This window comes from Monodelphis domestica, chromosome 2 (genome assembly GCF_027887165.1).
Source record: "Monodelphis domestica isolate mMonDom1 chromosome 2, mMonDom1.pri, whole genome shotgun sequence".
In the NCBI taxonomy this organism is placed as follows: Eukaryota; Metazoa; Chordata; class Mammalia; order Didelphimorphia; family Didelphidae; genus Monodelphis; species Monodelphis domestica.
The window spans coordinates 430,327,240-430,353,357 of record NC_077228.1 but is presented as its reverse complement, the minus strand read 5'-3'; the positions used below and the strand labels follow the sequence as shown (position 1 = coordinate 430,353,357).

At 36.0% G+C, this 26,118-nt stretch overlaps 1 protein-coding gene across 5 annotated transcripts in view; it reads right to left on the bottom strand.

Annotated features, from left to right (window-relative positions):
* PLEKHG1 (pleckstrin homology and RhoGEF domain containing G1) overlaps window positions 1-26,118 on the bottom strand; it is a 285,380-nt gene that overhangs the window by 148,328 nt on the left and 110,934 nt on the right. The window contains exon 3 of one of the 5 annotated variants that reach the window (XM_056818927.1): window positions 20,934-20,995. The exons of 3 other annotated variants lie outside the window; for them this stretch is intronic. Coding sequence is in view for 1 of the 2 variants with exons in the window: in XM_007484715.3 (XP_007484777.1) it covers window positions 3,610-3,805 (196 nt within the window). In the remaining variant the exon portion in view is untranslated. Of the gene's footprint in view, window positions 1-3,609; window positions 12,473-20,933; window positions 20,996-26,118 lie in introns of those variants that run through there. One more of the 5 variants, XM_007484715.3, reaches the window with a different exon arrangement.

Sequence of the window (26,118 nt, the reverse complement as noted above, 5' to 3'; positions counted from 1 at the left end):
AAGGAAAGTACATATGAGACATTTAAAAATTTCATATACATTATTAATATTTTCTCCATCCCTTTCTTAAGTCTAGATAATCAACAAAACAGTAAATCAAGCCCTGATTAGTAGCCTTGATTTCTGAGATGTAAATGCTCACACTGAATTTAACTATCATTCAAGGGCTGGTTCAAACTGGCTCCAGCACACCCCTGTGGGCTTTATGGGTAAAGATATTGGAGTACAGTGTTTATTTACATCACCTTTGTCTTTATGGCCATATTGTCTGAAGGAACTCTTAAAGGACTGGACTGTGCAAGCTGCTCCTTCTGCAAACAGCACTGGCCTCATGAATTAGTTGGGGGGTGGTGGTGGCAAAAAAGAGATAACTTCAGGGTCCAGAGTGTTTTAGCTAAAAAAAAATTCTGCTCAAAATTTTTGTTAGGTGCAAGCCTTTGGGAAAACAAAGAAGAAAAGGATAATCAGAAAGCTTGTCTTCAGACTATTGGGAGGATGGGACAACAATATAATATGTTTACAAATCTGTATCTTATAGGTCACAAGAAAGAATGTGTTTGAGACAAAAGAGAGACAGTTTTAGGTGGAAGAGAACATTTTCAGGAAGGAGGGGGAAAACCAGGGATGTTCTCTAGGGTTATGATGTATAATAATTCCTTTATCTCTCTTTTGCCTTAGAAATGAACCTTTGTATCAATTCGAAAAGAGAAGGCAAGGATTTTTTAAAAAGGATGATGCTATGTCTTTGTGAAAGAGAGAATAAAGGAATAAGAAACTAAATCCATTGATATAAGTTGAAAACAATGGAAAGAATCACAACAAAGGAAGGAAGAAAGGAAGGAAGGAAGGAAGGAAGGAAGGAAAAAAGGAAGGAAGGAGGGAAGGAAAAAAGGAAGGAAGGAAGGAAAAAAGGAAGGAAGGAAGGAAGGAAGGAAGGAAGGAAGGAAAAAAGGAAGGAAGAAGGGAAGGAAAAAAGGAAGGAAGGAAGGAAGGAAGGAAAAAAGGAAGGAAGGAGGGAAGGAAAAAAGGAAGGAAAGAAGGAAGGAAGGAAGGAAGGAAGGGAAAGCCAGGGATGTACTCCAAGGTCAGGATGTATAATAACTGCTATTTACTTTTCTTATTAGCTTTAATGTTTCAAAATATTTCCTCTCTAAAATTATATGATAGAAACAGTAGAAGCAATACTGTTGCCATTTTTGAAAAACCCTTACCTTCTTACCTTCTATACAATATTGTATATTGGTTCCAAGGCAGAAGAGTGGTAAGGGCTAGTCAATGGGGGTTAAGTGACTTGCCCAGGGTCACACAGCTAGGAAGCATGTGAGGCTAAATTTGAACCCAGAACTTCCCATCTCTAGGCTTGGCCCTCAGTTCACTGATCCACCTAGCTGCCCCCAAAACTGTTTCTATTTTACAGATGAGGCAACTGAGTTGATGTGAGTTTGCTCATGACCATTCTCATATATGCTATGATACCTGTCTGAGCTAGAATTTGTATTCAGTTCTCCTGTCTCTAAATCCAAATTTGCTTCCCTGACAAGGATCATGACTCAGGTTTACCAATTTATTATTACTAATTTAGGGCTCTCTTCAGTGTTAGTACTACTGTTAGCATCTCCTCATGTAATCATCATCATAAATATTTGCTCATCACCCACTGAGGGAGTGCTCTCTGCTAGGCATTTTCAAGTCTCCTTTGACTAAGTTTTATTGAATAAACCAGATCAAAAATGTTTATACAGGATTATATGTGTGGCCTCTTAATAGGTAGCCAATACTTGCATTGCATTTTGGAAGGGAAATCAAACAACATTCTGTATACATGTATTTCAAAGAAAATAGCATTTGCTTCTGAGAATATTGCTGATTGAACTCTCATTCAGATTTGGAGGGGATCTCCTGGGTTCTTTCCAGTGCTCAGAATCTGTGATTTTGTAAATAAACAACTACCAAATGCTATTTCATTTCTTTTTCTTTATTAAACATTTAAAAGGTAATTTTATTCTAGACTAAAAAAAGAACTTCAGACAAAACTTTTAGTCTATAGAAAGAAAAAATTAATCACTACAGAAGGAACTCCTCCATCCAGTGACAACTTAAGCTAACATTTAAAATACCTTTAAGTGGGGAAAGGGCCTGAAGGTAGTTTTGACCATTTAAGGCTAAACCCAGTCAAAAAGGAATCATAAACCCTTCAGAGTTAAGCATTACCCCTTAGAGTTAGTGATCATTTATGACTTTTGGGAGGTCCTAGGAGTTGTCAAATAAACTAAACAGACTGATAATGCGCTGCTGTGGAAGAAGCAAAGAGACTTTATTGAAGTGGGAGATTTGCTACTAACTTTGGGATAGGAATTGCCCCTCTCTGGGCCTCTGCTGCTGCCTGTAAAATGATGGGCTGGACCAAGATACCTTCCAGCTCTAAATCTCAGATCCTGTGATTCAATCATAGACATCAAGCATGGAATTTGGGACTTGAAAGGGAATTTAGGGATCATTAGGTCTACTCCTCATTATCCAGAAGAGAAAAATGGAGCCTGGAAGTGGGTAAATAACTTGCACAAGGTCACACAAAGTCAGAATTTGAACCCATTATTCTTGATACTATACCTCTGCTTCAACATCTTAAAATCTTTAGTTCTTACAAATTATAATAACATATTGAAATATAATATATAAATGTATATATGTAAACACATGCATATATACAAATGTGTATATGTGTATGTACATGCATATATATATATATATACACCTAGGGAGATATATTTAGGGATATATATGTGTGTATATATATGCATATATATGAAAATTATACATATAGGGATAGATATATCCCTAGCAGAGAATATCTTCTCTTTGTTTTTATGGCATCACTAAGGCACATCTTCTGGGGGTTTTTTATTTTCAATAAAACAAAACTCATATGCTATCCCAATGGCTTTTTACCTATGTTAAGAGAAGTACCCCATTTAAAAAAAAATTAATGGTACCATTAAACTAATTTCAAAAATAGAACTGAATATAACTGAAAAAGAAAGTGGGGTTAAAACTCCAAAGTTTACTTAATTACTGACTCATTTCTCACATGAGAATATGAGAGATCCAGTCATTTGGCCAGATTGGGTTTGCAAAAACGAAATGACCTTTTCTTTTCTAAATATGTCCAGTAATTACCAGTCAGATAAATGCACAAAAAAGGCTACACCTTAATTTCTACCTTTAGCTTAGTATCACCTCCTCCTGGGAATAAAGGTGAGAATAATAATGAGCCTTTATTATGTGAGAACTTGTCAACTGTAACTGAAGAAATATATATTCTTTGTATTTAAAAAAAGACTATCTTTTAGAATTCATACTGTGTATTGGTTCCAAGGCAGAAGAGTGGTAAAGGCTGGACAATGATGTTAAAGTGACCAAGATTACACAGCAAGGAAGTGTCTGGGGTCACATTTGAATCCAGGACCTCTTATCTATAGACCTGACTGTCAAATCACTGAGCCACTTAACTGCCCCCAAGAAATACATTTTCTAGTTAATTCTCCTCACTCTTCCAAACACTTTATGAAGGAAAAAAAATTACATGTAATAAAAATGTTCTGAACCTACCCAAAATCTGGGTGCCATCTTGGAGCTGTGGAGTGGCCGTTTTTCTTTCTGCCTTTCCAAGAGAATTTCGTTTCCTCCATCCCCTGACCAGAGTCTCTACCATAGTTACTGACAACATTCCCACAGACAGCAAGAAAATGACTGGGAGTGATATGGTTTTGCAAAATAGCAACTGTAGGAAGAAACATTTCCTCATCTGCAAATAATATTACTCTATGCAGGGAAGACAGGTTAGTGCAGTTGTCACCTTCTGAGTCCTCCACCCATTAAGTCCTCCACCCACATTCTCACCCTCTTTACTTGACTTCAATATGACAGGGACTTGGAAGAGTCTGGGAGATAAAAGTAGACAAGTAGAGAATAACTAACAGAAAGAATGCTGAGAATGCTGGTGAAGGAATATTAAATGAGAGGAACCAATTGATTACAAAGAGGGACTTAAGAACCAAAGAAAGGATGTAGGATCTATATGACCTTGGTAAATCAGTCAATGAAACTTTCTAGTCCTGAGTTTCTTCCACTACAAATGAGAGAGTTGGATAAGATGACCTACAAAGACCTTTGCAATTCAAAAACTCATTTTCCTCTATCAGAAGGTTAGAGGCAGATCTTGTTCTGAGGTAGAAAATGGAGTCTTTCTTTTTATGTTGTTTGAAGATGCCCCCTAATGGCCAAGATGTACACACGTGGTTAGATTTGAGGGACTAAAAGTGAAATAGAATGGATCCAAAACTAATCTGACATCATAGAATCTCTCTCAGTGCCTTAAACATTTATGTTGCCATTGCCATTACCATCACCGTCATTATCTCCTCCTCTTCCTCCTCCTCTTCCTCCTCTTCTTCTTACCAAATGGAAGCTTGGCAGAAAATGAAACCAGAATGATTTTGACTGAGAGAAAATGTTCAGTAGTATTTTCTGAGAGTTTTTGGATATTTTAAACATCTATTTCAAGATTTGAGGGATATCCACATGAATTTGCTTTATGTTCAATATATTCTTTCATTTTGGTCATCTTCTCTGAAGTTAGAATTTAAATTGATTTCAACTCTGAGACAGGCAATTTAATATTTTTTTTCAGTTCATGATCTATAAAAGACTCAACACATAAAACCATTCCAGTTAAAACAAAATAACCGCATGCAGTTGTGATGAAATAAACCTGTTACAGTTCTATTTTTAAAATTTCCCAATAATTTGTTGTTTATTTTGGCTTAATTAGTTCAGAGTGATGGAAAATATTGAAGAAGTTCTGTGATGCATCTGAGGTTTGATGTAATTACCACAATGTCATCTGTAAACAGGAGCATCTGGAAGCCCTCATTATCTGCAGGGAATCCCTCTTCTATTTGAATGCTGCAGTGGACAGAACATAGACAGGAAGGGAAGGGAGATGGAGTAAACATTTATTAAAGGTCTTCTATGTGCCCGGTTCTGTTTAAACACTGCAATCATTTTATCCTCACAACAATCCTGTGAGGTAGGTGTTATCATCTTTGACTTAGAGTTGAGGAAGGAGACTGAGGCAGAAAAGTTAAATGACTTGCCCAATTGTTACTTGGGTAACAATATTGCAATAACTGCCAATATCTAACTGGGAAGTTAGGTGACTTAGTGAATTGAGAACTAGGCCTGCAGATGAGAAGTCCTATATTCGAATCTGGCCTCAGAGACTTCCTAGTTATATGACCTTGGGCAAGTCACTTAATGCCAATTGTCTATCCCTTATCACTCTTTTGCCTTGGAACCAACTTGATTCTAAGATGGAAGGTTTAAAAAAAACAACTGATATTCTTTGGGTGATGTTTTATGACTCTGAGTCATATGTTAGAATTGCCTTTGAAGAATTGCAGTTGTGGGTTACTGGAAAGGTAAATTAAGAGGTGCATGTCAGGTTTTCATAGGATGCAACACATTATCAGCCAAGAATTGCACCAGAGAAGTGGAATAAAAGACACTGTCAGAGAGATGAATGACTGGAAAAGCAGGTAGGTAGTTTGGTCATGTAACAAGGACAAAAGATAACTGATAGTGAATTCACATAACAAGGTAAAAGCAAGGGAGCATTGCTATAAAACTCAAGTAGACATGGGAGCCACTCAATCATACAGAAGTATCTTTTTGGGATGCATAGTTACTTTTTGTTATTCAGTCATGTCCAATTCTTCATGACTCCATTTAAGGTTTTCTTGGCAAAGGTACTGGAATGACTGGCCATTTCCTCCTCCAGGTTACTTTATAGAGAAGGATATTGAGATAAACAGGGATAAGTGACTTGCTCAGGGTGATACAGTTTGTAAATGTCTGAGGCTAGATTTGAACTGAGGAAGACTTTAGTCTTCCTGACCCCAGGCCCAGCACTTTAACCACTGCACAACCTACCTGCTCTACAAATTGACTCAGAAAGCCAAATGCTGATATTATGTTTTATTGCATTTTAATTTATTGTGTAAAATATTTTCTAAATACATTTTAATGTGATTTAGGCTACACTCAAGAATGTGGTAGATACCATGGACCACAGAGGCATGTTTGATACCTCTGAACCAGAGGATTGCCCCCAGTGGAAAATTTATAGGAGGGTTTGGACAAGAATAGCACAGAAATAGGCCTAGAGACTGGAGGTCCTAGGTTCAAATCCAACCTCAGACACTTCCCAGCTGTGTGACCCTGGGCAAGTCACTTGACCCCCATTGCCTAGCCCTTACCACTCTTCTGCCTTGGAACCAATACGCAGTATTGATTCCAAGACGGAAGGTAAGGGTTAAACAAAAGAATAGCACAGAAAACAAGGGAATGGAAATATTGTGGTCTGCCCTATTGTAGATATCTACATATAAGATATCAGAATACATTTAGTTCCCCCAGCATTGAAGAGAAAGAGTGGGAAAAGATGGTATAAGTAGAAAAACCACCTGGATTTCAGTCTAAAGGTGGCAATACAGGTACATCAGAATGGGATTGAATTAGGGACCAAGTTTTGCCTCATAATAGGGGTTTGGAAGTTTAGCTTGCTCTTCTGTAAAATTAAAGGGTTGGATTAACTGACCTTTGAGAGATCCCTGCTAGCTCTGATCCTCTGATCCTGTGATCACTACATTTCCGCACTGGAGCTGACTGCCTAACCAGATCCTCTCCCCCTTCCTTCTCTCTAATCTCAGGGTCCATTTGCTCTTTTGAGACATAGACTTCCCATTAGAGCTTTCTTTTTTGTTTATTTTAACTTAATTTCACCTGAATAAAAACACTCTTCTGGCCTGGCAGCATCACCATGCCTTTACTTCAGAGATAGCCAAGTCTTTGACTTCATATTCCCCAGGGTCTAGTTGCTGCTGAAAGCTCTTGATGATTATCTTCTCTTTTTTTGCCTCTTTAAATGTCAGTGAATGAAATCAGGTTCAGATTTAACAACAGAATAAGAAAAAATGCTATTCAGTTTGCTAGTTTTAGCAGGTGGAAACAAAGACTTTAGAGAATATAGGTTTCTCTCCAGACAGGAAGCTGAGTAATGACCCTTATTGCTATGGGAAGCATGGCCAGGAAGAGGAAGAAGAGTAATGTTCTGATAGTGTAGGTCAACTCCACCCTTTCCAGCCCATACAAATGTGCTTCCTTTAACTATACCCCATTACCAAGCATTGCACTAGAGATTCATTGTCTAATCTACCAACAAAGTTCAGAGAAAAAAAACCCACCAACTGTGAAAATGTAAAGGTCACAGAAATTGTTAAAGTACCAGTCTCAGAATAAGGCATCTTTCCCACTCCTGCCTCCACTTCCACGAGGAGAGGTCCCTCCTGAGCAGGGCCCACCAGAGTTTTTAACTAAGAATTCTTACATTGGATTTATTCTTACACTGGATTCTTATTCTTATTTTTACACTGGATTCAAATTCTGTTGGTTAGTGCAGTTGTAATAGGTGTAATGGCACAGTGGGATACAGTGTCAGTCCTAGAGTCAAGAAGATTCATCTTTCCGAATTCAAATCTGGCCTGAGACACTTACTAGTTATGTGGTCCTGGAGAAGTCACTTAACTCCATTTGTCTCAGTTTCCTCATCTGTAAAATTAGCTGGAGAAAGAAATGGCAAACCACTTCAGTATCTTTGCCAAGAAAACCCAAATGGAGCCATAAAGAGTCAGATGGGACTGAAAAATAACTCAATAACAATAAAAAACAGGTTAGTTGCAGTCCAACTCTCAGTTTATCCCCAGTTTGGTATTGAGGGGGAAGTATGGTTCCCAGAAGACTCACAATACAGCAATGGAAGCTAGTGGAAACAGCTCTACTCAAGAGAGAACTCTGATGTCAGGAGAAGAGTATTTGCCATAGGCAGGAAGAACTGTTCGCCGCTATCATTTTGGCATATTGAAGTTAAAACCCAAGTCCTCCTCACCTAGTTATAAATCTAGTATGTACCCACAATATACAGACACACTCATTATATACACATATACATACTATATATATATATATGCACACTATACACACTATACACACATACACATACGCACTTTATACACACATTCCCTACACATATATTATACAGTTTCAAGCAATCATGATTTTTACCAATGCATGAGCTGTCCCTTTTTACCAATGCATAGTCACACAATTATATATACACAAATATATACGTATATTTAAGACAAAACATTAGATGTTATATCAACTAATAAGCTCTAGTTGTTAGTTGCTATCTGTTCCCTTTTGCCACAGTGAATAATAAAGTCTATAAATCTACCCTAAACGCTCAAGGCTAGGAAATTAGATGGAACCCAAGCAATTATCTCCATATTATACCATGCTCCACCAAACCAGGAATTACAAAGGTTTATAAGTCATTGAACTTTAGCTGCTCCCCATTTAAGATAGCAATGTGGAAACAGGCATAATAAGAAGTACTGAAAAGTGAGGGAAGATTTCATTTTCTTCACACACTCTTAAACACATTCATCAATTATCTCACTTTTAAAATAATAGAAATGGAGTTGCAAGAGCCTCAGTGGTCACTTAGTCTAACCTATAACTGAACCTGTAAAGTATCCCTACTTATAACCATCCAGATGAGAGAAGGGTGATTTGCTTTCTCTGTTGATGGGGAATCCAGCATTTCCTTAAGTGGCCGGATTTCACTTGATTTTAACAGCACAGCAGTGTGAATAGAACAGCTAGGAGGTCCAGTGGATAGAGAACTGGGTTTAGAATCAGGAAGACTCATCTTCATGAGTTCAAATCTGACCTCAGACACTTACTAAGTGTATGAGCCTGGGCAAGTCACTCAACCCTGTTTGCCTCAGTTTTCTTGTCTATAAAATGAGTCTGAGAAGGAAGTGGCAAATTTCTCTAGTATCTTTGACAAGAAAACCCCTTGGCATCATAGTGTTGGACAGGACTGAAAGAACTCAATAACCACAAAGTGTTTAAATATTAGTGAAAATGACCATGGCTTTTGATATTGAGATAAACTATAGTCAGTCATTCTCCCTACTGTCCTTCCTTCTTAGCTGATGTTTACTTGTCCTATTTGCAGAACTAGGGGTATATTTTCTGTGTCGTATATAATGCTTCTTCTCAAAATAAACCAATGCACAATCAAAACTAAAACAGCTGGCAATGTATCTATGAGGTAGGCTAGTCTGAGGAGTTCAGTAAACAGTTGTCTGGGCAGGCAAACCAGGTGTTTAAGCTTATAAGCTTACAAACATTTTATGCCAACAAAACCCGCAAAGGTTTTGATGCTATTGTTTACCCTCCTCCTATATCTGACCACTATAAAGATAAGACTGGATATATTACAGGTTAAAGTCATATTGAAATTCTAGTAACCCTTGGTCAGTAATGATGTGCTTACTATTCTGGATATCCAGAGTAACTCTGTCTAGGGTCCTGTTAGGAGGCTATGAAGGGACAAATTTACAGTGTTGTTACTCCAAGTCAGATTTCTTGAAAATTTTCTCTTGAACAAAATAAAAGAGGTGGTAATCTTTGAAATAATTTAGGATTTTCTTGGCATTATTCCCATTGAAGAAAAGTCCTTGGAAGAAGCAGCAGTTCTCTCCCTCCAAATCTGAAAAGTCTCAGAAAGCAAGCCATTCTCTAATGAGACTCCCAATTGGATTTAACTTATTTCGAGGACAGCTGAAAATCAACATTACAAAATCACATTCTTTCCATGACCAGTACCATGCTCACACTCAAACATACAACATAGGACTGCTTTCCACCTTGGTAGACGTCAGAGAAATTATGCATGTGTTTTTAAGATGAGAAAATCCGTAGCAATATGTAGCCAAGAGTGAGGCTGCATGGAATATAAGTTCTGTAATGCTTTGGAGAAGGGAAGAATCATGGTGGGATGGACTCTGACGGAGCATTATAGCTGACAAGGTCCAATAAGGACTTGAAAGAAGCATAAAATTGGAATTGGCAAAGATGAATGGGGAAGGCATGTCAGATGAAAGGAACAGTATGTAAAAGTTGTGATGGGAATCAGTGTGGTGCCTGAATGTACAAGGTCTCTGTTGCAGAGAGTTATGAGATAAGACTGAATGAGTAAAGGGATGCCAAGTTATAAGAGGCCTTCAATGTCTAGTTAAAGAGTGAGAATTTGACCCAATATGCAATAAAGAAACAAAAAAAGCAATTTCGGTCTACCCAGTGAATCATTTGGGGAATATGAGATGTGAAAAGACTATCCAAAAGGCTATTGCAATAATCCAAGAGTGAATTATTTTCCAACAGTTCTAGCAATGGAATGGACTACCTTGTAGCAAGCTCACAGCTACTAGAAATGCTTGAGTAGAGACTGAATGACCAGGTGTCAGTGCATTGGGGAAGAGGCTGTGTAAGAGCCTATGTGCACCGGCCAGGGCAGGACAATTGTTGAGGTCAGATATAGCCAGATTAAAGTAGAAATGGGAAATGTAAAACAAAAAAATAAGATACTATAGCATGGATGATTTTAATTTCTAGTTTTCAAAGACAGTGAGTGGCCAGCAGTGACACAATTTTCTTTCTATTATAGTTTGGTACCACTGGTCTAGGGGATATAATATAAAAGTGGTCTCTGTTTTTTGCATTTTAATTGGAGACTAATATTTGTATTAAGTGGCTAAGTGGTACAGTGAATAATGCCAGACCTGGAATCAGGAAAATTTATCTTTTAAGGCTTGCAAAGTCCTTTACATATATAATCTCATGACTTTCTCTGGCTGTTTTCATGGGGAAAAATATCCTGTAATGATACTCTCAGGACAAGGTTTTTGGGAAAAAGTGGACTTTTATTTTATTTGTTTTTTACTTATTGATTATATTTAGCTTTTCTATGGTCATAAGATCACAATCTTGATGTTCAATGGCAATGTGAAGTAGCAGAAATAATGCCAGACTTAGAGTCAATAGAGATCAGGGTTCAAATCTTGCCTTACTAGCTGGGTAATCACAGGCAAGTCACATAATCTCTTTGTGGTTTGGGCACCTCATCAAATATAGAAAGAAATAAAATACCTCACAGGGTTATTGTTAAGAACAAATGAAATAAAGTAGATAAATACTTTGTAAACTTTATAGTACTATATAAGTCTCACCTATTGTTTTTAAATTGCCTTCACCTTTGGAGTAATTGTTATCTATAAAAGTATAAAAGTGGAGGCACTTAACTAGTGCATACTAATCTCTTGAAATAATGCTAAAGATTGTAGCATGATTCATTTTCCATTAAATAGCAGGTTCATGGTATCACTGAAAAACAATATAACATTTTAACTTTCATAAAGTAACTTTCACTATTTTTTTAAACCCTTACAATATTGACTCCAAGGCAGAAGAGTGGTAAGGGCTAGGCAATGGGGGTCAAGTGACTTGCCCAGGGTCACACAACTGAGAAGTGTCAGAGGCCAGATTTGAACCTAGGACCTCTTGTCTCTAGGCCTGACTCTCAATCCACTGAGCTACCCAGCTGCCCTTCACTCTATTTTTAAAACTTTAAAAATTCAGTTATTCATTTCCCCTTCACCTCCATCTGATCACTAATAATCTTTGCACATATATATCTATACCAATGTCAAATTGTCTATCAAAATTTAGATTTTTTGGTGGAGACAATTATAAAAATAGAACAAAATTGAAAAGGCAAATAAATGTCATTTAATTTTATTAAAATGTTTAAGAGCTACACCAAATATTTTATTCATTCATGATGAGTTCATTTGCCCATGTTCACTGGTCATCAGATATAATTCTAACAAAATCTCACTCTCAGGAATTTAATATAGCCATCTGCTTCAGGGAAGCCTTTGTTACCTGCATTTTTACCCTGAAACATGAACTCTATTCAGAATTTTAAAACTCTCCATTAGGTCAGTATAGGGGTTTAACACTGTCAGGACTCCAACAGTCCCTTTCTTCTTTCCCTCTCCCCTATACACCTTTTTTTCTTCTCTAAGTATGTGGATAAATTACAAGGTACTGATTGACCTGGATTAGCCTTTATCCCTTGTCTGCACAAAATAATTCCTACCATTTACAACAATTAGGTTGAGAGAGAATGGGCAACTCAAGATGAATCTGCTTGTAAAAACTTCAGTTTAATAAGGAGTCCTGAGGTTAACACTGGTCTGTGAATGGAACAATGCCTTTGTTTAGAAACAGAGTTATTTATGACAGAAGTAAGTTAAACTTCTGAATGTTCTTTTGAATTCTTGTTGTCTGAGCTTGGGCAATGCTGCATTTTTGTTACTAATCAGGGGAGACTTAATTTTTGTTTACAACAAAGAAATAATGTATTTACCTTTTAAAAATCTATCTTTATTTGAGTTTAAGCTCTCATGGACAAGCCAATTCTGGAAGAATTTAGTTAACTAGGGAACTTAGTTAAGTAAATATAGTTAAATAATAAAGTTAAAGAAGAGAAAAACTTATAAAGTTATATAAATCTATAGTAAAGGATTTTTAAAAGAAAATGATTGGGAAAATGGTTTATTCCAATGAAATGAATTCAGAAAGTTCCTGACATAAGAATACCTAATTTACTAATATTCTCTACTCATTACAAATGGTTGTTGTGATTGACTTAAAAGAGGATTTCAGGAATTGTCCTCCATCTTGCCTCCAGGATTTTGGAAGTAGTAGTCAGAAGGTACTGCTTTTAGAGAATCCTTTCTTCCTCTGGCCTTTTCTTCTCCCTCCAGTTCAACTAATTGAAAATGTATTAAGTGCCTACAATATGAAAAGTGGGGCAGCTGGTGGTGAAGTAGAATACCAGGTCTGTAGTCAGGAAGACTCATCTCCCTGAGTTCAAAACTGATCTCTGACACTTAATGTGACCCTAGGCAAGCCACTTACTGTTATGTGCCTCAGTTTCCTCATATGGAAAATGAGCTGGAAAAACAAATGGCAAACCACTCCAATATCTTTGCCAAGAAAACCCCAAATGGAGTTACAGATAGTTGGAATATGATACAAGGGATAGAATAGAAAAAATAATATTATAAAATAACACATGATAACTCTATAAGGGAGATAAAAACAAAATGCTAAGTAATATCTGGAGATGGGATATGAAGAGGAAGATCTGATTTGTCGGAAACTAGGAACTTCTACGGAGGAGGCAGCATTAGATTTTAAAGACTGTGAAGGAATTCAACAGGTGTCCTAGTTTCAGGGGTCTAAATTTAAGAATTGGAAAGGTGATCAGTACCTTCTATCTATTCCTCCACATTTAGCATCAAATGCTCTTGAAAGGAAATGTGGCGAAGGTTAACATTATACCACTAATGGGGGAAAATAAAACTCAACTCTTGTATGTTCCAGAAGGGTTAACCGAAGGATATGTTACAGCTGGCCAAAGTTTGGCTAAATAGTAAGTGTGTAAATCCACAGTTTCCTTTACAGGTGCCAACACTAATGAAAGGCTGTTTTCCCCTCAGGTCTATTTCTTATATCCTCAAAGGATGAAAAAGAGGAAATTATAAGGAAAATTCAGAGGCTGCACCAAATCAAATCATCCTGTTCATATACTATACTTCATCGTTCATTTTAGACATCATTGTTCAAAATAACTATATAGAACGTTATCAAACTGAGGTCATAAAGAATTGTGATCATTAATCTAGGCTAATAAACATATTCATAGTCCCAGTAGCCTTACAACTTCATACCTAACTTTCAAAAGAATGTAGGAAAAAGAAGAAAAAAAAGGCAACTGAGAAGAAAGACCATAATAATTTCTAGCCCTAAGATCACAAAATAAAGCTAAAATCCATTTGAGAATTTCTGGATAACTCTTTTAGAGGGGCAAAAATGTTTTCCATTCTCACATTTGATAGACTAGGAAGAAAGCCCAGGTAGCATCAGTGGGATAAAACACAGATGAATTGATTTGGATAAGGACTAAACCTCTGATTTTACCATATAAGGAATTCCTCTGTACCATAGTCTTAGAGTAGAGGTTCTTAGCCTATTTTTGTGTTGTGGACCCCTTTGGGAGTCTGGTAAAACCATTCTCAGAATAATGTTTTTAAATGTATAAAATAATAAAGTTATCTATCTATATTTAAAAATTCAAGTTCATGAACTTTAACTTCATGTTAAAAGCATCTATTTAAAAATTAATAAATAAAATTTAAAAGCAACCACATATGTTTAGAATACTGAGAAGCTAAATGATTTGCCTAAGTTCAGAAGTGTTGTCATAAGCAACATTTGAATCTATGTCTTCCTGGATTTGAGACTAATTCTCTCTTTATCTATGCCAGGCTGTGTCTTAGTTAAAAAAAACAACAAAGAAACAAACAACCTTACTCTATGAAAGATTTCTAAGATCTTCAATGTACCAGCTCTCCCACTAAGAGGAAAAAGTGACCTATTTTATTAAAAACATTTTTGGTAAATGTCATTGCTCCCATTGATTATTAACTTTCTGAGATTAGGGATTCTACCAATGTTTTATCCTCAGCACTTGGAACATTAGGTGATTAATATTCACAGGATACAGAAATAGAAGGAATCCAAAGAAAGGCTGGATAGAGTTGGAAACCTGGACCAAAATCACCAAGTTATGAATCTGGATTTTTTTAATGATAATTATTTTTAGGTTATGTTGAAAACGCACATTTAATCACGAGATGAAGTGGCTGCCCAGGTAGGAAGAATGAGAAATAATAGATGGACATCCTTAGCTCTTGCTACTGTGGTATCCCTGAGCTATGAAAAAAAAATCAAGGAAAGCCTCTCCTGTTTTCAATGGATCTCCTATTAAAGAAAAATACAAAGATATAGACAAGAATGACATAGGATAAGAAGATGCAGAGGATTTGCAATCCTGAATTGTTGGAAGGTATGTATGTCTACTCTAAATGAGATTTGCTTAAGTGTAGTGGAATAAGCTCAGGAATTTCACTGGGTCATTGTCTCACTGATGAGGTTTTTGTTTTTGTTTAGAATGGTAGCTTTCTATCAAAGCTATAAAAGTGCATGTTATTCCCATGGAAGGGAAATATATATTTCTGAAAGTTATTCATGCATACTAAAAATGGCAAATTGTCCCAGTCTAGACTCAAGAGTTGGAAGGTACTTTGTAAGTAGTCTAAACTAAACTCTTGGTTTTAAAGGTAAAGAAAAATGCCTTGGGGAGGGGAAGAAGCTTACCCAAAAACACATGGCAAGTTAAGTGGGAGAATAAGTTTTCAAATTCAGGCTTTCTGACTCTAAATTCAGGGTACAATCCTTCACCCAAGCTCACCTTCTAGAACAAAGTTCAAGATGAAATCTGGGATTTCACAACTGGAAATCAAAGGTAAGGTTGGTATCATTTTTATACCAGAAATTTAAAATATTATAGTCATTTGATCAAAATGAGCCAAATTTTGCCCACTGCTTAAGTCACTCTCTGGTAATGCACAGGTTCCAAGGGAAGCGCAGGCAGTAGAAGAACTCTTAAATCACTGGTATAAAAATAATCACTCTAGTAAAAATCAACCCAGATTATCAGAAAATGAGATATATGAGTTATCTGAATTTTCTGGTAATAATTAATCCCTTACTGGTGTAGTAATTATACTTTATAAACATGTTCACAAGATGATTATTTTGCTACTTAGAATAAATGACATAGGCAGGGCAGGTATTATCATTCACATTTTACAGTTAAGAAGGAAGTAAAGAAGAAAGAAAGAAATATTTACTAAGTGCCTACTATGTGCCTGACACTTTATAAATGTTATCTGATTTGACCCTGTAAAAGCTGTCATTGTCCCCATTTTGCAGTTGAGGACTCCAGTTTACCTTTGTTGAAAAGCCTCAAATTGTGTTAGTATGGTTTTTGTTTCATTAAATTACCAATATGACCTTGGAAAGTCACCACTTCTATGACTCACCTTGTCTACAAAATAAATGGGTTGGGCTAAATCATTTGGCCAAAACCAAAATTCTATGAGCCAGGATCTTGCACTGCTTCAGGAATCATTATTTTTATGGTATAGGAATGCAGATAGAGAAGGTGAAAAAATTAGTTAATTATGTTCCAAGAGAGTCTGGAAGAGTGTTTCTTTCTTTCTTTGTTTCAAATAAGTATCCCATATAAATTTGTTTTATTTTTATTTTTTATCTTAAAAGCAGAATGCAAAAAATATTCTCATAAATTGAAGGAAATAGTTTGCTTGTGTTTTATGACAAGTCATATTAACTAGTTACCTGAGTGGGCTAAAATAATTCATTTTCATATTAAACATCTATTAAAGAGTGACAGGCATTAGGATGAATAAACTCAACATTTGTTATCTATTGGATTATTCATCTGTATGCAAAAGTGACAAATTAAATTACAAAATTCATTTCAAACTAATTCTGGATGAACATGATGTATATTAACACGATGATGAAAAGACGTTGTACTTGGACATCTTTTCTTGTCCTACCTCCTTTTCTTTTATAAAAGTCAATTATAACCTGGCTTAACTTCAGTCATTAGAACATCTGCTAGGGGTCAATTTCTGAAGATCTAAAAATGGTGGATATGCCTCCAAATTCTATTCCCAGACACAAATTATATTATCAGAAACACAACATCCAAACTGCAACATCAAATAGTTTTGCATTCTGGCAGGCTATGAAAAAACCAGTTTGAATGTTTGAAGTAGGCATTTGTTTATATAATGCAACCAACCAAGACTGCCAAACACAATAATTAAATGCTTTAACAAGTGAGAAGTCTTGGCAGAATGTGTAATTTGAGTGGCGGGGGGCAAAAATAAGCATCGAGTTGATATGTAGCAGGAAATGTTAAATTATTTATACCTTGCAACACAGAAATGGGTCCTTTTGTGAATCGACCTGTATTGATATGAAAAGATTAACAAACATTTCAGAATAAGAGACACCAGGAGGCCCATTTATACCTTCCCAAACTATCCATAATAGGCTCTCTGCTTTCAAACTCTGATAGATGTCAAGGAATTCTCAGCTTCCCTCCTCTCTCACTCACACTCATAAAAATATTGAAAAATTATACTTTCCTTCTACTCTCAATTCAATTATCCTTTAAAACATATACTATGGGTTGTTTCTGTATTAGTTTTATTAGTTGAGGTCAGGAAATAAGAGAAGATATATTGAATTTATGTTTTTTAAACATCCATAATACACAGGGGTATGATGACCTCATTAATTAGTTCTTAGAAAACATGACAAAAAGTAAAATCAGGGTAGAAATATGTCCAAGATAGATTGAGACTAGTTACAGAGCAATTAATTAAAAGTGCTATGTGGTTTGGTGATGAAGTACTGTAGCTGGCTACTTTTCTGAGTATGGGTGGTTATCTGTGTATGTTTCTTGCCCAATGATAGGAAGAGAAGTGTGCTAAACATGTTGTGAGTGGGGTAAGGATAAATTGAGAAAATGTAGTTTTCCCATCAGGAATAGGGAAGGCCATTCCCTGGAGAAGGAATTTTTCTCACCAGAAAATGGAGGAGAAAACAGTGTTTCTGATGGTTTTATGGGTGGTTTTATACTTTATGGAGAACCATGTTGGATTTAGCCATAGTAAAGAGACTGGGAGAATCCCTAAGCAAGCCAAATTGAGACCAGGAAACACACTAAGAGGAGCAGATAGACAGGGTGAGGAGCTAAATATTGGGAGCAAACAATTCTAGAAATAGACTTCCAGCTCTTCATGAAAGGCTTCAGTCCTATGACTTAATCCTGGGCTGTCCATTATCCAGGGCTAAATCTTCTGAGAAGCTCCTCTCCCAAGTTACTTCTGGTGGAATCAAGGCCACTGTTGGGACTCATATATTACTGTGAAGTGATGTTGGTCAGGTCAATGTTTTATGAAATATGTCTGTATTACCAGGTTACAAAGCTTTACCTTAGTACAAAAAAGTCCCCCCTAGTCTGTGGATTCTTGGGACTGATGGATAGGTTTTAGGGGATCCTTGAATTTCTTGGGAGTTTGTGGGAAAAGATACATTTTTATTTCACTATATTGACTTCCTTTATAATCTTATATATTTTGTTTTCTTCATTTAAAAATATTCTGAAAAGGGTTTCAGAGGCATCACCAGATTTCCAAGGGGGTTCATGACACAGAAATGTATCATGACCCACATGATACACAGTAGTTAAGAAATACTGTTTGATCAGCACAGTAGCTCATGCCTATAATCCCTACTTCTCTTGAGCCTGAGACTGGTGTATCTTTTGATGTTGGGGATTCTGTTGATGGATGTCTGCACTAAATTTGTCCTTAATATAGTGTGCCCAGTGATCATGGTAGGGGGGGGTCACCATTTTGCCTAAGGAGAGAGTCAAGCCTATCCAGATTAAAAATGAAGCAGATTAGAATAAGATCCCATGTCCATCAGCTATGGGAATGTCCTGTGAATGACCCCTGCATTTCCAGCCCGGTTGATAAAGAGTGATGCAGTTTTTAATGAACAAATAAATAAACAAGTACCTTGCTCTGGATGATCTCTATGATCACCAGGTCTAAAATTTTATGATTCTATTCTATGGGATAAGTAATTTGCAGTTATTTCATCCGAAAAAGAAAAAAGAAAAACCATGACAAGTTTACTTGCATATTATTGAAGAGATGGATCAAAGCTTTGGAAGAGAATACTAAAGAATAGATATTTGCCTATTTTTCAAAGCAACTATGACACAAATAATGCAAACATCTTTCCTTATTCCACTGAAATAAAAAAATTGCTACAGAAATATGGAATCAATGATATGTATGTTTACATTGGGCAACTTGACAGTCTTTTCAAACTGTCCAAATTTCAAGGCAAATGTAAACTTATGCATAATGTTGGAAATGTGCAGGAAAGAACAGTTTGCCTTCACCCTGTAACTTGAACAAACAGTGCTAAAGAACAAAATAAACATCAATAAGAGCTCGCATTTGTATGGATTTACATCTTCAAAGTACCCATACACATAAATTGACTCTAAGGGTATCTGGCTGAATCAGGTTTCAATCATCCCCCATAGTTCAGAAAGAAACCCAAGGGAAGAGAGAAGTTAAGCAATTTGTTTAAAAGCCAGTTAGTGGCAGAATTCAAATTAATCTTTAATTTCTTACCACAACATGCTTAGAATCTATACTGCTAGTCATTAAATTAGTCAATTATAGCTGCCCCAAAGTGGAATGAGTTGCCTTGAGAGATGACGGTTCACCTTCCTTGGATGTCTTTAAGCAGCAGCTGGACAACCACTTGTTGGGGATGTTACAGTGGGTATTCCTTTGGGTATGGGTTGGACAGAATGAACATAGAGGTCTCTTCCATACCTCAAATTCTGTAATACATTCAAATGCACTTAAAATAATGGTACCTTCTAGATTTTAAATAAAAGATTAGGCTATACTTGGGGACAAGTCAGCAAATATTTATTAAACATCTCCTATGTGCCACTCATAGTGTCATGGAAGCAACAAGCATGAGACTGTAGGAGATAAAAGAGCCTGGTGTGCAATGGTGTATGGGTTGAAGATTTGGACATGACAGAATAACTGAACCACAACAACAAATATGTCACTCACTCTATGAAGAGTTGGGGATACAAAACTAGGTTCCTTCCCTGAAGGAGCTTACAGTCTAATCAGGAAGACAACAAATGATTTTGCACTAAAAAGATATGGACTCAGGAAGACAACAAATGACCTGGTACTAACAAGATACAGATCAGCTAAAGTAGAGACAATCTCAAGAGACATGGCTACTTCTATTAAATGGGATTTGGGAAAGATTCTTCTTTTTTTTTTAAACTCTTACCTTCTGTTTTAGAATGGATACTAAATATTGTTTCCAAGGCAGAAGAGGACTAGAAAATAGAAGTTAAGTGACTTGCCCAGGGTTATGGTTAGAAAGTATCTTAGGTAAGGTTTGAACTCAAGACCTCTTGTCTCTAGGTCTGGTTCTCTATCCACTGAGCAACCAGCTACCACCACTGGAAAGGCTGCTTACAGTAGCTCAGACTTATAGTAAGCCAGGAAGAGAAGATGAAATGGAAAAGAATTATGCAAGGAACTAAAAGGATGCCAGTGGATCATAGAGTATGTGAGAGGAGGAAGATGTAAGAAAACTGAAACTACAGGAAAGATCAGGTTATGAAGGACTTTAAAAACCACCAAATTTTATATTTGATCCTGGGGGTAATAGAGCTGGAAGGAAGGTGGAGGTAGGTTGAGGAAAATATAAACTACTCTTTCTTCTGGGATTTTGCATTGCCCAAGAAATTGCCTTGTTCAATTGCTTTGCTCAACTGCCCAGGTGGAAAAAAAAAGTCTAATTCTGCCTCTGGTTACAGGTGATAAGCATCAGCAGAGTAGACAAGCTCAATTTGTTTGGCTCTCCCATACTCACTCAGATACTTCCAGAGCACTTAGCTCAAACAGAGTCCTAAGTATAATACCACCATATGCATTTCCTTCTCTGTTACCTGAGAAACTAATACCATGCCTGCTTAGGTGTCAGGGAGCCAATGATAAAAAAAACAAAAAACCCCGCCACTCATGGTTGAATTACAGGATTGTTTATTTTGACTTATAGGCCCACTACACTGATGCTGCCAAAAAGGCACTATATATTTTAAAGGGGTGGGAAGGCAGAAAGCTCAGAAGGGCAGGAAAGGAGGAAGCCTAGACAGAGAGAAGAACCAAGAGGAGATAAGCTGTGATTGTGAAAATCCTTAAAGAACACTTCACTTCATTCTACCCAACATCCATTTGCTAGCTGTGTTCTATTTCCATAGTCTTAGAGGATTATCTTTGCCACTTACTCTTAAAATATGCTACCTGATTTTGGATTATATGAATTTTTACCTTTGTGAATCAGTATTCTCCTTTTGAAGGGTCCGGTTAAAAATCAGATACTGTTCTGGCTTCTTTAGGAGGAAAGAAAAGAAGAAAGGGAGGGAAGGAGGAAGGAAAAAAAGAGGGAAGGAAAGAAAGAAAAAAGAATTTATTAAGCACTTATCAGTCAATATTAAGTGCCTACTATGTGCCAGAAATTGTGCTAAGTGTTCTAAATATATATAAACAACCAATTTGATCCTCAACAACAACTCTGGGAGAGAAGTACTATTGTTTTACAGTCAAAGAGATTATGGTTAAGTGACTTGCCCGGGATCATATCACTAGGTGTTTAAGGTCAAATTTATACTACCAAACTATATGTTTGCCAGAAGAGTTTTTATATCTCACTTTCTGTATGTCTATCCCAATTTTCTTTTCTTTTTTCTTCTTTTTAACATTTTATTTTTTCTAATTATATGTAAAACAACTTTTAATATTTGTTTTTTTTTAATTTGAGTTCCAAATTTTCTTGTTTCTTTCCTCCCCCTCATTGAGAAGGGAAGCAATTTGATATATTCTATATATATGTGATCATGCAGAAAAAATTCCATTTGAATCATATTTTAAAAGGAAACAGATCAAAAAATTAAAAAAGTAAAAAGTAAAAAATTGTATGATTCAATATGCATTCAGACTCCATCAATGTTTTCTTTGGAAGTGGATAACATTTTTCATCATGAGTCTGTTGGAATTGTCTTGGATTATTGTATTGCTCAGAATAGCTAAGTCATTCATAGATAATCAAAGTACAATATTGCTGTTACTATTTACAATGTTTTCCTGGTTCTGTTTCCTTTTGCACCAGTTTGTGTAAGTCTTTCCAGTTTTTTCTCAAAGCATCCTGCTCATCATTTCTTATACCACAATAGTATTCTATCACAATCATATACCACAAGTTGTTCAACAGTTCCCCAAATGATGAGCATTGCCTCAATTTCCAATTCTTTACTATCACAAAAAGAGTTACTATAAATATTTTTGTATATATATATATATAAAGGTATAAAGGTCCTTTTCCTTTTTTATTTTTTATCTCTTTGGGATACAGATATAGTAGTGATATTGCTGGTGCATCTATCCTGCTTTTCAAGGAGGGAATCCACATGACACTTCTCAAACCATTATATTCATAAAGTCCAAACTTGCATTTTTGAGTTTGCCCAAAGTGAAGTTCACTTGTAATTCACTTAAATTATAAATAAAACCTCAATGGTAGACATTTTAACATCCTATAGGCTAAAAGTTTGATACTTTTCAGAAAAAGCAATGCCTTTATTGTGTTTACTTGGAATATCACAGAATCTTGGACTTCTAAGGATATTTATAAGTTTACCAGGATATTCACCAAAATAGAAGGAAGAGGAGTCCAAAAGCAGATTGAAACATCCCATTCTTCACTTTATTTCTTCCATGAATTTTCCTCTAGTGTAAGCAATATCTGTGTTGTTTCATAACACTATAAACAAGGAAATATGTGTTTTTGATAATCTATGTACAACCTATATCATATAACCTGCCTTTTTGGGGAGAATGGAGAGAGAATAAAAGAATGAGACATAGATTTTTGGGCATAGCTAATGTGATAATTTGTTTCTCTTGGATAAGTATATTTATTAAACATTTACAACAAATCTTATATATTATATTATTGTTACATATTACATTAAATATAAAAACATTATATTGGGCAAGGTGACATTCCTCAGGTGCCACAATTGAGGAAAGGAAATTACTACTCTTCCCAAAGAGTTAAATTGCTTATTTGGGTGAAGGGCATGAGTTAGGAAAAAGTATGACATCTACCAAATAGTCAGCCTGGTAAGGTTAGAAGGCATCAGAATATTCCTCATACATGAACCAGTTAGGGGGTTAGCCACTCTGGCTGAGCTAAATTAAAGGGTACTTGAGGACATCGCATTTTTCTTATGTTACATAAAACTATAAAGAAAACAAAAACAAAATCAGATCATGGCACCAATGAGTGGACCAGTGGAGACCAAGCAAAGCATTGGTTAAGCATTAAGTCTTGGTCAATTGAAAATTGGGAAATTAGACACTGATCAGGGTTAAGAGGCAGGAATACAAGTTGAAATATTAACTAAGGATAATTTTGAGCCATGACAATGTAGCTGTCTGGTGAAAGCACAGACAGTAGGGTTCCCTGATGTGCATATTAGTTAGGTTCTCTGGGCCAGTGATGTCAAAAACAAATAGAAATGGTCCCTACAAAAGGATCCCTGCAGGCCATATGCTGATAGAACACTGCATATTTACATTGCCTATTTATCCCTTCTCTGATAAGTGTGAGATATCTCAGATTTGTTTTTGATTGCATTTCACTAATCAATATTTAGAGCATTAAAATTTTTGGTTATAATAGTTTTGATTTCTTCATCTAAAAACTGTTTATATCTTGGGAATCACATTCTCATAAATTTGACAAAGTTCTCTATATATTTTAGATATTAGATCTCTAGTTGAAAAACTGACTATAATTCCCCTCCCCTCCATTTACTGCTTTCCTTCTAATCTTAGCTACACTAATTTTGCTTGTTAAAAAACCTTTTAAATTTATGTATTAACAAAGAAGGAAAAATGGTAAATGTTGGAGGGATGTGGAAAATGAGGATGCCAATACACTGTTGGTGGAACTGTGCACTTATCCAACCATTTTGGAAAGCAATCTAAACTTATGCCCAAAGAAAAATAAAACTGGGTATACCTTTTGACCTGACAATACCACTATTAGTTCTTTTTTTAAGGAGATCAGGAAAAAGAGAAAGGACTTATATGTTCTAAAATATTTATAACAGCTCTCTTTATGGTGGCAAAGGATTGGAAACTGAGAGGATGCCTATCATTTGAGGAATGGCTAAACAAGTTGTGTCATATTATTGTGACAGAATACTTCTGTGTTGTAAGAAATGGTCAGCAGGTTAAATTAAAAAATTGTAAAGACTTATATGAAATTATGAAGAGTGAAACAAATAGAAACCCAAAAAAATATACAGCAACAGAAATATCATTTGAAGAATGAGTTGTGTATGTCTACCTAGAGAGAAAGAACTCATAAATAAAAATAAACAAGTTAATAGTTTTATATATACACATATCTTTTTTTGGTCAAATAACATCTTCTCTAATGGGAAGAGGGAAAGGAGGGAGAGAGTTAACTGGAAATTTTAATATAACACAAATAAATGTAAATAAAAACCATTATCTGTGTTTTATTATATTTTGTTAAACATTTCCTAGTTAAATTTTATTCTGGTTCACTTCTGTACTATATAACTATAAGCATTCCTGAGAGGTGGCAATTTATTATTATGTTTTGCTTAAACAATTCCAGTGACTGGGAAGGTCACTATTTTACAAGGCAGACTGCTATATTGCTGGTAAATTCTTCCTTTATTGAGTCAAAATGACCTTCCTATAATTTCCAACCATTGGTCCTATTTGTGACCACTAGAACTATGTAGGATAAACTTAAATCCTTGTTTTCTATGACAACTTTTCCATTATACAATGACAACTCAATTCTTTCTTGGACTTTTTTCTTTTCATTTAAACATCCCCATTTTTTCAACTTTTCATCATACAACATGGTTTCTGTCAATATTTATTTTAAAATGTGGCAACCAGAATCAAATACAAACTCCAGATGTGGTCTAAACTGAGTACAGAGGCTATTATCTTCCTTCATCTGTATTCTATGATTTAAGTATGAAAGCCTCTGATTATATTATATATTTCTGAAAAACCCAGGCCTGTCACATTAGTTACTGGATCCCATAAAGCTTGTAGTCAGTTAAAACCCCAAAGGATTTTTTTTTTGGCACATGAACATTATTAAGCCATATCTTCTAAGTTCTATACCCTTGCAATTGATTTTTTAAAACATGAGATCTTCAAGTTGATCCATATTAAATTTCATCTTCCTAGACTTCATTTTTCTAATTTGTCAAGAACTTTTTGACTCCTGATTCTATTAACTGGTCAGTAATAGTGCGTCCAGGAAGAGAAAATGTTCAACAGTGCTTAAAGTGTGGAAGAGAGGTCAAGAAGAATGAGAACATTACCATTATCAGAAGGGGGCTGGAATAAGAAGCTATATTACAAGGGGCTGAGAGCTGAATGAATGATGAGGAAATGAAGTGACTGCATTCCTTTTAGGATCTTGATAGTGAGAGGAAGGTAAAATGTAGGATCTGTATTTTGAGTTTGTGATAAACAGAGTCAAGGACTTTTGTCTTTTCTGAGAGATGAGGTCCACCAGTGCAGCAGGAAAAGAGCTTAGAGGGGGAAAAGAGGGAATAATTAAGGTTGCTCCCCAGGGAATGGTTTTGAAGGCTCAAGGGGACAAAATGACCATGGCAAGAAGGAACATTTCTTCTGGCTTCAAGAGTAAAGCAAGAGAGAAGAGTTGGAGAAATAGGGCCGGGGGTTTCATGTATGCAGTAAGAGGAGCTCACAACAAATTGCGACAATTTTCAAATGTCAGTTATATGATATAATGGATAGAACCCAGGAATTAGAATCAGGAAAACCTCAGTTCAAATCCAACTTCGGATTAGTGATGTGACTCTGGGCAAGTCATGTCACTCCTCACAGCCTCAATCGATTGAACTGTAAAATAGGGATGACAATAGTATCTACCTTACAGGGAGTAATTTCTGAGAGTTATTTCTAGGGAAAAATGAGATCACACATGTAAAGTGCTTTGCAAACCTTAAACAATATGTAAATAGTAGCTGTTATTATTTTTTTCAATAATGAGAGAGGTGAGGAAATCTAAAAGAGACAGAGATAGAGGGAGAGGGGAATCTGAGGGGGATATGAGATGAGAAAAGAAGGTTGGCACAGATTGGAGTGGGATAGAGATGGCATAGTCGTTGACTTTTTTCAGCTTGATTATATAATCAGAAAATGGAGAGGAGAGCTGTTTTAGGGTGTGAATGTCAGCAGAACAAAGGAGCTTTAAAAAAGATGAGGTCAAAGTATTATTGAATGGGTAGACTGGTCAAGGGAGTTCATAGAGGCCAGAGTAGGAGTGGATGGACCAGGTTGGAGGGAGCTATTGGGGTAGGTGGGAGACAAGCATGAGTACAAGCACTGTGCTAAGTACTTTACAAATCCAGTCTCATGGGATCCT